General features: G+C 40.6%; 2 protein-coding genes across 4 annotated transcripts in view; one reads left to right on the forward strand and one right to left on the reverse strand.

Annotated features, from left to right (window-relative positions):
• Kif20a (kinesin family member 20A) overlaps window positions 1-12575 on the reverse strand; it is a 464558-nt gene that overhangs the window by 190649 nt on the left and 261334 nt on the right. The window lies entirely within an intron of this gene.
• Window positions 1-12575, forward strand: part of Fam13b (family with sequence similarity 13 member B) — a 58712-nt gene that overhangs the window by 39334 nt on the left and 6803 nt on the right. The window contains exons 13-17 of one of the 3 annotated variants that reach the window (XM_075969021.1): window positions 2931-3060; window positions 3595-3676; window positions 5888-6117; window positions 10409-10492; window positions 10722-10817. In XM_075969021.1, coding sequence (XP_075825136.1) covers window positions 2931-3060; window positions 3595-3676; window positions 5888-6117; window positions 10409-10492; window positions 10722-10817 — 622 coding nt within the window. The remainder of the gene's footprint in view (window positions 1-2930; window positions 3061-3594; window positions 3677-5887; window positions 6118-10408; window positions 10493-10721; window positions 10818-12575) is intronic. The other 2 variants (XM_075969022.1, XM_075969023.1) reach the window with 2 other exon arrangements.

Here is a 12575-nt window from a genome sequence, read left to right on the forward strand (position 1 = left end):
CTAGTCACATAGCTCTGAGATTTAATATTCCTTTCTCCCAACTGGACTCCACAGTGAGCAGGGAGTGTTACCTAGTTCTTAACACAACAACATTCTCCTTAGGGCAAGGAGGAGTTGCTCGGGATGGGAGAAGGTGTCTCGTCAGATTTTGGAGCCTATTGTGTATATCTCCTGGTGGAAAGGCTCATCACCCTCCTGTGCTTCTGGGTATGCCTGCATTCTGAGGTGGAAGCTCCTCAGCTGGCTGACATGGATACATACCAGGGAATGCTATAAAGAACTGGGGCAGACACTAAAAACACGCGATGCCTGCAAGCAAACCTTTTCTGCCGTATTGAAAAACTGCTGAGGCAGCAGCCCCAATAGCCCAGCAGCATGGCAAGATACTTTTAGGTTAACTTTCTAAGAATAAAATTCAAGTTTTATAAGTGCTTGAAAATATTTTCACAGTTAGAATGACTGCAGACAAGTACTCTGGTCAATAAAAACAATTCAGAAATTAGGAAGTTATAACCTATTTTTGTTATGCCTTCATATCACTGTGTTTGTGATTATTATTTGTTTATTTATAAACAGGGTTTTGTTTAGCCCAAGTAGCTCCAGACTACCGAGATGCATACTGTGCCTGGTTTCTATGGTGTTAAGGACCAAACACAAGACTCCTATATATGTGCACTGTACTGACTGAACTACATCCCAAGACTTAATATTCTGATTTACATGTATTCTGTTTCATCATTTTAAAAGCCAACATTGAGGTGGGGGTGATTAGAGAGATGGATCAGGTGTTAAGAACACTCACACTATGCAGCTTACAGCTATGGGTAACTCCAGCTTCAGAGGGTCTCGTGACTTCTTGTGGCCTCTGGGCACTGCACTCACTTGTCCATATTGGGCTGAAAAGATGACTTAGCAACTTAGAAGCGTACTGCCCTTGCAGAGGACCCAAGTTTCATTTTCAATACTCAGGTGGCTCACAACCACATGTAACTCCCATGTCCAGGAAGATCTCATCCCTCTGACTGCTGAAGGCACCTGAATTCTTGTACATACCCCCTCCCCACCATACACAAAACTAAAATAAAAATTTAAGCAGCTAACATAGCCTATACTTCCAAATGCTCTAATAGTAGGATACAGCTTCGAATATTTTCTGTAAGAAAAAAATGCAACAAGCAAACATCATTATAAGTGATGCTAAATAGGAAATGATCGCATTGTAGCACAACAGGGCCCCTTTTTTCATTTGCTTCTAAAGAGCCTTTGTGTAGGGGCTAGAGCGCATGTACTGCTCTGCCAAAGGACCAAAGCTGGATTCCAGCACCCATGCCAGGCAACTTACCTGTTACTCAAGCTTCAGGAGGATCTGTTGCCTTTGTCTGACATGCACCGGTGTGCTCACATACAGGCAGACATAAACACATAATTAAAAATAATTTTTTTGAGACAGGGTTTCTCTGTGTAACAGCCTTGGCTGTCCTAGAACTTGCTTTGTAGAGTAGGCTGGCCTTGAACTCAGAAATCTGCCTGCCTCTGCCTCCTAAGTGCTTGAAAGAGAGTGGGGGGGGAGGGAAGGAGAAGAGAGAGCTGTCTGGAATGAGAGAGTGAACTGTTAGCACTGCTGAAGTTCAGAAATGCAAGATAGGATTTGGAGGCTTTACTAGGAACTGCATGGATTGTGTGGCTTCCTATCCCCATGAGTCCTTTTTTGGAGAGTTTTTATTCTCAGCATTGAATGTTAACACAGGTTTTAAACTCTGTGAGGAAAGCATATGCAACACCACTTCCTTCCTTCCAACCAGCATTCTTAACTACAATTCTTTGGGGTTGGGACATGGTTCAGTGGGTGAGTACTGGCTGCTCTTGCAGAGGACCCAGGCTCAGTTCTCTACACCACATGGTGGTTCCTGGAGATTTGATGCTCTCTTCTGGCTTCCAAGAACACTGAACACACAGTGATATATAGGCATAACAAAATACAGGCAAAGACCATACATATAAAATAATAGTAATGACAACATCAGCAATAATAATAAACAATACAAATTTTTTTTTTATTTATTTATTTGTTTATTATGTATACAATATTCAGTATGTGGATACCTACAGTCAGGAAGAGGGCACCAGACCCCATTACAGATGGTTGTGAGCCACCATGTGGTTGCTGGGAACCGAACTCAGGACCTTTGGAAGAGCAGGCAATGCTCTTAACCTCTGAGCCATTTCTCCAGCCCCAACAATACAAATTTTTTGACAGGGTTCCCAGTATTGTTTATTATTATTGTTGATGTCATTACTATTATAATTCCCTGATGGTCAGTTTAGGCAGCCTTCTGACAGGCTGGGTCAAGTTGCCTAAACTGACCATCAGGGAATCAATAAGAAATCTTGGTCATTTAAATACATTCCCCACCCCAACTTTAATTATGTGTATATATGTTTTTCTGCGTGTGGGTTTGTGTGTGTGAGTGCAGTGCCTACAGAGGCCAGAAGTGTCAGGTCCCCCAAGATTGGAATTACAGACGATGATAAGCTACTGAGAAGGTGCTAGGAACTGAACCTGGGATCTCTTGGAAGAGTAGCCAATGCTCTTACCTGCTAATTCATCTCTTGAGTCGCGTTTTGTTACCAAATGTGATAGCTAATTTGTTTATTGACCTCCTTTAGTATTAGAAGTTTAATTTCACTTAAAATTACTATTTTCATTATTATTGTATTACATGCTCATGCCACAGTGTTTATATGAAGATCGGAGGGAAAACTGCTGAGTCTTGGCGCTGGTCCTTCCTTCACTTTTAAGATGTCCTTACTAGTAATAGCAACACATCAGGACAATAAGTAATGCTATTAATTATTGAAAATTACATAAAAATTATAATAAAATTACACTTGAAAATTTAACACACCATGTTGGCCTGTGTTTTAATCAGAATTCGAAGGTCATCCTTTAGTTCAAAAGATGAAAAGAGAGAAGACAGAACACCATATCAGTTGGTCAAGAAACTTCAGAAAAAAATCAGACAATTTGAGGAGCAATTTGAAAGGGAAAGAAATAGCAAGGTAAGTTTGTCATGTGGCCTGTAACAAGTTTAAATTCATACTATAGCCAAGAGAGGAGGGTCTTGGAGCAGGTGCTCCAGCTCTGTGCTCAGAACACACCCGAGATCCTAGAGAAGCAATAGTGGTCCTAGACCCCTGTGAGCCATCTGGTCCTCAGGTCTGGATTGCTGGGACAGTGTTCTTGTTTTCATGTGCAAACAACGTTTTAGAATTTTTAAACTCAATTCTTTACATTAACAGATCAAAGTTCTGCTCTGAGATAAACCACAAGTAACAAAAGGGGAGGGAGGAAATGAAGAAATTGTGTACTTCTAATGGTTAGAACCTGTATGTCAGAAGTCTAATGCCTAGAAATGAAACACTACCTTCAAACCAGGCTTCTTCCAGTTGTCTGACCATGAAAAGCTCAATAACAGATTAAAGTGAGAATTGAATGAAATTTATGATATAGGAACCATAAAATTCTATGGGGAGTGAATTAATGTAACTGTTGTGTATTACAAATGTCAGTGATCCTTCTCCATAACTTTGTAGCCCTCCTACAGTGACATCGCAGCCAATCCGAAGGTACTGAAATGGATGACAGAGCTTACAAAGCTACGGAAGCAGATTAAAGGTATAAGTGTGCGTCTTGTGGAAAATCTGCATCTTTTAAAAGCATAATTCTATACAAAAAGTCGTTATAATTTTTGATAATTTTAAATCTTGGAACTGGTGTACGCCTTTAATACCAGCACTTAGGAGGCAGAGGCAGGCAGATCTTTGAGTTCGAGGCCAGCCTGGTCTACAGAGCAAGCTCCATGACAGCCTGAGCTACACAGAGAAACCCTATCTTGAAAAACAAAATAAAAAATAATCTATTTTGGAGCTTTTTGGGGGAAAAAAATAGATTTCCTTTTATTTTTAAGGTCAGTAGTAAGAAATGGGAATCTTTGTGCTATGTTCTTCCTAATCTCTTGTCTTGTGTGAGTATTATTACTCTTTTGAAAGATTCCGACATTCCATTCATAGGTGCATTGATCCTATACAGTTTATCTGAAATATGTTGTAAATGTCAAGTTGCTTTGGGTTTTGGTAGGTACTTCATTAAGATCTTTGTGTGTGGGTGGGAAGTAAAGTTTTATCTAAGCTAATGTAACTAGGAGCTGGGAGCATTGCTCAGTGCTGGAGTCCTTGCCTACTGTGTGTGGTCCTGCGGTCCGTCTCTAGTCCCTAGGCTTAGTCAATTTTTGAAACTATAAAAATTAACTGCTAAGTTATAAATTTTTCCTAAGTCATAAGTTATGCCAGATATTTTAGTATAGTGTTAATATAGTTAAATTTTATTTATTATGTGTTTACTGAGTGTGCTTTAATAATTGCCACTACTTTAAACGTTACTTGTGTGAAAAAGGGCTTACAATGTGGATCATTGGTTTGATTCATTTGAACTTAGTGAAATTTTTAATATCTAAGATTTAAGACACTGTTCCTACTGTTGTAGACTTTAGTCTTGTGGTTAAGATCATTTTTTTGAACCCTTTTTAAAAAGGATTATCTTCCTCTATAGTTCTAGTAAACATTTCCTTATTATTTAAAGCACTTTCCAGCCATTAATTATTACATTAAATTGACTAAACAGCCTAATGTTCCAATTCTCTTCCACTCTTACTGTCCTGTAGTTCCTCCTTTGCACACCACCAGAAGTATCTTTTAAAAAATATCATTACTTTTTTGTTATATTCTCCCACCGGGTTTCCCTTTCTAAGTCCAAACTCTATACCATAGCTCTTAAGAACTTGCACACGCTGCCCTTTGTAGATTTTTATCTTGTTAATGTCTCATTTTCTGTTCTCAATCTTAGAAGAATTTAGGGCTTTTGACCAGGCTATTGCCTCAATTGGGCACAAATGCTTTTTCCCTAAGTCCTCTGTGCTGGGTATAGTTGAATGTAGAATGTTCAACCAGAATGACACCATTCAGAGAGGCCTTCTTTGTTTTTGTTTGTTTTGTTTTTCCAGACAAATTTTCTCTGTGTAGCCCTTACTGTCCAGAGCTCTGTAGACCTGGCTAGCCTCCGGAATGCTGGGATTAAAGGCATGTGCCACCACTGCCCAGTTAGAGACATTCTTTTCTTTGTTAATCCATGTTGTTCTTCCTCCACAAAGGACGGTCTCTCTAGCACTGTGACTCCCACTTTTATTTTCCTTGTGTGCAGTCTGGAGTTCAATGTCAAACACCTTTCTCAATAATTTAAAAAAAAATCATTTTTTTTCCTTTGAGACAGGGTGTCTCTGTGTAGCCCTGACTGACCTGGAACTCACTGTGTAGACCAGGGTGGCCTTGAACAAAGATCCACCTGCCTTTGCCTCCCTAGTGCTGGAATTAAACCCAGCCCACGCTCAGATTTAAGACAGGGTCTCTCATTGAAGCTGGAGTTCACTGAATGGTTAGCCTGGCTAGGCACAAGCATCAGAGAGCCTCCCACCTCTGCTGCTGAGGATCTGAACTGAAGTCTTCAGGCTTGCACAGCAAACACGTTCCCAACTGAACCATCTCTCCAGTCCTCTCTTTTATCTTCTTCATAACACTTAGCAGTTGAAATAACTAAAACTATTAATAGAATTGTCTTTCCTTCCTTGAAAAACAGTATGTACACCATAAAAATGTGTTTTGTTTACTTCTCTTTGGTGCTTATAAAGGTATTATGCTTTGCAGTAGGCTGCTTGTAAATATTTTTTAAAGGGACAAGTAGGATAGTTCTCTTGCCATGTGTATACTGCATGCTAAATGTGTGGCTTTGAAATGTATGTTACTGATTATTAATCATCTTATTTCTAAAATTTAGATGCAAAACACAAAAACTCTGATGGAGAATTTGTACCTCAGACACGTCCTCGGAGTAACACTCTTCCAAAAAGTTTTGGCTCTTCTCTAGACCATGAAGATGAGGAGAATGAAGGTGAGCCCAGAGTCATTCAGAAAGAGAAGAAGCCGTCTAAGGAAGCCACTCTTGAACTTATCACAAAACGATTGAAGGAAAACCGTGCTGAGCGTCACCTTCCTGAGGATATCAAGGTAATGCTGAACTGTGTGGTCTCTGCCGGGGGGGGGTGGGGGGTGGGGGTGGGGGGGTGGGGGGTGGAGGGGGTGTAACCTTTAAGAGTTCCTGAAACAGAATAACTAGCATAGCCGGGTAGAGAATGTGCAGCCTGACTTTTCTGTTCTTCAGACCTGCCACTTCAAAATATGCTTTTAAAACCTGGAGTACTATGTATTAATGCATGTTGCAGATTGTTGGCAAGATACTGATGTGTAGAGTATAAAATGGCTGAGTCTGAGTGGTAGCTGTATATACTGAGTTCTTGCTATTAGCCTGTTGGTCTCTGGCATAAACTATGTGGGTTCTGCCACTTGTTGTTTTTTTTTCTTCAACATTCCTATGAAAAATATAAATGTGATATTAGCCATTTAAAAAAATATCTTGCCAGGTAGTGGTGGGACACATCTTTAATTCTAGCACTTGGAAGGCAGAGGCAGATGGATCTCTAAATTTAAGACCAGCCTGGTCTGCAGAGTGAGTTCCAGGACAGCTACAGGTCTACACAGAGAAACCAAAAACAAAAAATATACAAAGAAAAGATACCACTCAAAAGCCTCGCATGGTGGTACATATGTGTAATCCAAGTACTAGAGAATTGGAGGCAGGGAGATCAGGAGTTCAAGCTACATAGTGAGCTTGAGCCCAGCCATGGCCACGTGACACTCTGTTTAAAAAACAAAAAACAAAACAAACAACTGGCAACAAAAACCTAGATGATCTCATTGTTAGCAGGATTACATGAATTAACATTTTTTAGGAATGATTACTGTTATGTATGGTATAGGTATGTGTGGATCCATGCTTCTCCATGTGCATGGAAGCCAAAGGCAGCCATCCGGTTAGGACTCTGTCTGCCTCAGTCCCTAAGACAAGATTTCATTGCACCTGTGAGCAGGCCCCATTACCACAGAGTCCTCTGTGAGACAGTCCAAGTCATATGTGAGGTGAGATTGCTGGGGAGATAGTCTCAGGGGACCCAGACACACCGACAACAGAATACATTTCTCTGATGATATAAATATATGAGTTTCCCTGGAACAGGGCTAAATTAGTCATTTATACCCCCTCCTTCAGCTTTTTCTTTCTTTCTTTCTTTCTTTTTTTTTTTTGTTAGAACAGCAGTCTCCTCCTGCTGCAAGTGGTTTGGTCACATTAGCTTGGTTCAGATTTACAATCGTAGATTTAAAAGTTCAAACTTAGAAATGGAGTGACAGTTTTTATAGGGTCTACACTCAGCTGTGCCTACTGCATGAGGAGAGTCCACAGTGTGATTTGTTGTGGGGTGACTGTCTAGTGATTGTGATTTGTAACTTCCTCTGGTAAGAGGCTGAGAACTGTTTGCTGTAGAATTTATTTGGTCTAGTTGAAGGGTATCTTGTGGAACATTGGTTCATTGAGATAATGGATGAGTCTGTGGAATAAAAGGAAAACTTGTATACAAACACGTGGGGAGTTCTGCCTGCTGTGCCCTTCAGAATATTAAAAGACGGTGGGTGTATTACACTGCAAAGAATATGTCAGCCAATATAGAGGGAAACATGAGGTCATAGGATAGAGGTCTAAGGTTTCAATTGGACATTTTTGAGCTTTCAATAGGTGTTGTAATAAGGAGGGCGGCGGGGCTGCACCCCCGGCACCCGGCCGCCCACACGGCTAGCTTTACCCGAAATAATTACATGGAAACTGTATTCATTTAAACACTGATTGGCCCATTAGTTCCAGCCTCTTATTGGCTAGCTCTTACATATTAATCTAACCCATTTCTAATAATCTGTGTAGCCCACGAGGTGGCTTACCAGGGAAGATCTTACCCTGCGTCTGTCTGGAGTGGGAGAATCATGGCGATTCTCTGATTCAGCTTCTTTCTCCCAGCATTCTGTTCTGTTTACTCCGCCTACCTAATTTTCTGTCCTATTAAAGGGCCAGGGCAGTCTCTTTATTTAACCAATGAAATTAACACAAAACAGAAGACTCTTCCCCACTCTCGAAGGTTAAGTCTACCACTTTTGGGATAGTTGCTATTAATTTCTCCCAAAAAATTAGCACAAGCTCTTTGCCACGGTTCATTGTCTTCCCATAACTTCTGCTGGGTCTATACCTGCTAGTTGACGAAGTCTCAGCTTACCTTTTATAGTTAATTCAGAGACTTTTTCCACATAAGTTTTTAATTTTTTACTTGTTTTATTAGCTATAAATATCCACTCTAAAATAATATCTTCCCTCTGCATTAGAATCCCTGTAGGAGAAGTTCTGGAAGGCAATATGACTAGGATGCAGCTAAGATTTGGGTTCACCCTATCCACATGTGCCTCCTGTAATTTTTCCTCAATCATTGTCAGTTCCTTTTCTGCTTTAGCTGTCAGTTTTCTTGGACTATTCAAATCTTTATCACCATCTAAGGTTTTGTTTAAATGAACTATTAGATCAGGTGTTATCCCAACAGCTGGTCGTAGACTGGAAATGTCTCCTAACAATCTTTGGAAGTCATTAAGAGTCTTTAACCGGTCTCTCCTAATCTGTGCCTTTTGCGTTTTAATTTTCTCTAACCCTATTCTGTAACCTAGGTAATTAATAGAATTTCCTCTTTGAATCTTTTCAGGGGCAATTTGTAATCCCCACCTAGGCAAGACTTTCTTTACTTCTTTAAACATCCTTTCTAAAGTATCTTTATTTGAATCAGATAACAAGATGTCATCCATGTAATGATAAATTATGGACTTGGGGAATTGTTTACGAATTATTTCCAATGGCTTACTTACAAAATATTGGCAAAATGTAGGACTATTGAGCATATCCTGTGGGAGGACAGTCCATTGATATCTCCTATTAGGCTGAGAATTATTATAAGTAGGCACTGTGAAGGCAAATTTTTCTCTATCCTTTTCTTGTAACGGTATAGTGAAAACACAATCTTTCAAACCAATAACTATAAGAGGCCATCCTTTTGAGGAAGGGAGGGCTTGTGCCAAGCCGAACTCGCAGCCGGCAGCCGAGCGGGGGAAGGAGAGGTCCTAACGTTGGGCGCCAGGTGAAGGCGTAAGTCACAAACAATGCCACACCAGTTTGGAATTATGATTAATAGGGTGGTATTTATTTAAAGGGGAAAAAACTTACAGATCACCGTCCCAGACAACAGCCCTCTGCGCAACCAGGAAGGGAGTCTAGTAGCCGGCAGAGCAGGAAGTGAAGAGAGAGAGGAGAGGGAAGTGGCCCCTTTTTTAAAGGGAGAGAGACCACGCCCCAGTGGGCTGGTATCTCAGCGGCTATAGGCTGGAGGAGCGGAAGGGCCTCCCGCAACAAATAGGATCTTTACACTATATTCCTAAGGGGTTTCCTTAGTAGAGACCCGGGGTGTCTGCCTTCACTAGTCTTTTTCTTTGGTGTCTCATCCATCCATCCATCCATCCATCCATCCATCCATCCATCCATCCATCTACTGTCTGTCTGTCATATCCATCCATCCGTTTTTTTGTGCCAATTGAATCCAGGGACCCTTGCACAAGCTGGGCACATGTGCCACTGAGTTCCATCAGCAGTCCTTGTTTTTTGGGAAAGGCTCTCTTTCATTGTGTAGGCCACATTGACCTTAAATTCCTGATTCTCCTGCTTCTGTCTCTAGAATGCTGGGGTTATAGGCCTCTGACCACGATGCCTTGCCTGTAGTCACTAGTCTTTTTTTTTAAAGTGTGTGTGTGTGTGTGAGTGAGTGTGTGAGCAGGTGCAGGTGTGCATGCCACAACATTCACAGGGAAGTCTTAAGGACAGCGCCATGAGTTGTCTCCTTCCGCCATGTGCTCTGCAGTTGACTTTGGATTGACCTGAGGTCCTCAGGCTTGTGGGTCAAGTGCTTTTAAATATGCTGAGCCAGCTCTCTGTCCATATTTATGGTTGTTTTGACAAAAACCTTTGAAACATTATAAAGTGTCAAGCAATATGAAAGTTTCCTATGTGCTAGATAGGCACCGTTACAAGTGCTTTTACATGAATGAATTTGGACCTTTGAGGAAGAATGGAGTATCAGTGATTTATAGATTGGGGTATTAAACACAAGGTGGCTAAGGTACCCAAACTGGCATTATTAATTTATACAACATATAAATTAAGCCACAAAAATGTATTGATTGACTTAGTACGAAGTTTGAATTGTATGGGAAACTGAAAAGTAGAGCTGCACGTCCATAATCAAAGACGGCCTTAGCCAGTTGTGTTTCGCTGTCCGCACTGTGGGAATGAGGAGATAATGACACCAGTACTTTCCCATTCTAGAAAATGACAAAAGATCATTTGATAGAAGAGAAAACGTCTCTGCAGAAAAGCCTGCTTTACTATGAAAGTCAACACGGAAGGCCGGTAATTCCTCCCCCACTAAGACCATTTGCTTTCTCCCTCTTTAAGCAGTATAGACCATGTTGGTGTCTGCACTCTTCAGTGCTTTTATCCAGCACTATTCCCTAGAGTTGGGAGATCACCTACTAACTTAAAAATTAAATTTGGGGTGAGGGGATCATATTATTTGTTTTTGGTGTCTAGATTTCTAATAGGTTACTTTGCTTCACTTTTTTTTTTTTTTTGGCTTCAGGTTACCAGGGAAGAAAGGCACATTGTTAAGCCTCTCTATGATAGATACAGGCTTGTAAAACAGATGCTGACAAGAGCTAGCATTACTCCTGTCCTTGTAAGTAAATTAAACACATGTTTGGTTTTGTTTTAAAAGACAGAATCTCACTTTGTAGCCAAAACTGGCTTGGAACTCACTAGTCCAGTCAAGCGGGACTCTTTAAGTTGCATTATGTCATAGGTATGCATTGCCATGCCTAGCACAAGTATTTCTTCATTTTGACAAAATATATTTAAGAAAAGGAGATTAAACAAATTTTCTTAATATTTTTGAGACATACATAGCCAAGGCTGAAAAGTTGTTGAGATTATGAATTTTAAAAGAATAGGAAATGCCTATGACTATTTTCTCGGCACCTTAGTCAACAGTTACAGGCGTGTGGTATTAAATCCTGACAAACAACACACGGGTTAGAATATGATGACACTGAGATCCGGGTGGTGCTTGTATGCAAATTTACCTACATAAATGGCAGAAGTAGTGCTTGTATGTTGTGCACCTCACCTAGCCTCTGCTTCAGTTCTGGTCTATGGATACTTTTGTACTGACCACCATGAAGGTGTACCTCTAGCTGCATTACAATAGAAATGGGTTTTACACATTCATTTATGTAAATGTGTACCGTGCTAAGAGTAGCGGTCAGAGTACAGATTTAGGGGATCAGTTCTCTCCTGCTATTCAGGTTTCCAGGGTTCATATTCAAGGTTTTTAAGCTTGGCAGTGAGACTGAGCCATCTTGCTGATCCTATAAATGGGTTTTAAAGAAAGAACCTATCAAGATAATGCCAACTACCAGGTGTCTGGCACCCGCTTTTAATCCTAGCACTAGAGGCAGGCAGTCTCTGAGTTCAAGGCCAGCCTGGTCTACATAGGGAGTTCCAGGACAGCGAAGGCTACACAGAGACAGACCCTGTCTCAAAAAACAAAACTAAATTAATCAAATTAAACAATGCTAATTTCACAGGGCCAGAGAGATAGTTGAGCAGGTAAAGGTGCTTGCCATCTGACCTGCTCTGCACACAGGTGCTACGGCACATCCACACCTCTCACACACAACCACACAAAATTAGTGGAATAAGATATTTTACATCTGTACTTATACTTTATCTGTATTGGTATGCACTAAAACAAACAGAAAATAGCTTATTTAAGATGGGGTCTTGCTGTACTGTCTAAGGTTATTTTGAGTTGTGATCGTATGTATGTGATCTTTTGGCCTCAGCCATCTAAGTAGTTGGGACATTGAACCTGCCAACACTAAAAATGAAATTTATAATACTTAGATACAAGTCAGGACTATTCTTGGAGAATTGCAAGTTTGATGCTAGCTAGAGCAACTTGGCATGACCCAGTCTTAAAATGTTCTTTTTTTTAAATTTATTTATTTATTAAGGATTTCTGCCTCCTCCCCGCCATCACCTCCCATTTCCCTCCCCTCCCACATCAGCTCGAAGAGCAATCTTAAAAGTGGAATGCTGGCATGTTGTTAGTGGGCTAATGATTATCTTGCATGCTAGGATGAATAATATCTTAGGATTTGATTTAGTTTAGTTTTGCTTCTAAAGAAGAATCCGATGAGGTCCTGAGACTCCAAAATAAAGATGCTTGAGCTGGGTGTGGTGGCACATGCCTATAATGATAGCATATGAGAGGGCTGAGGCAGGAGATCTCATAATCCACATATTTGGTCTGTGCTACCTAGTGAAACTCTGTCTCAGACAAAGGGCTGTACATTACACTGTGTGCTTGGGAATCTGCCGGGCTTTTCTGAACTATCAGTTAATACCTTTACTATATCATGAAAGTAAAGTGTAA

This window comes from Microtus pennsylvanicus, chromosome 4, assembly GCF_037038515.1.
Source record: "Microtus pennsylvanicus isolate mMicPen1 chromosome 4, mMicPen1.hap1, whole genome shotgun sequence".
Taxonomy (NCBI): Eukaryota; Metazoa; Chordata; class Mammalia; order Rodentia; family Cricetidae; genus Microtus; species Microtus pennsylvanicus.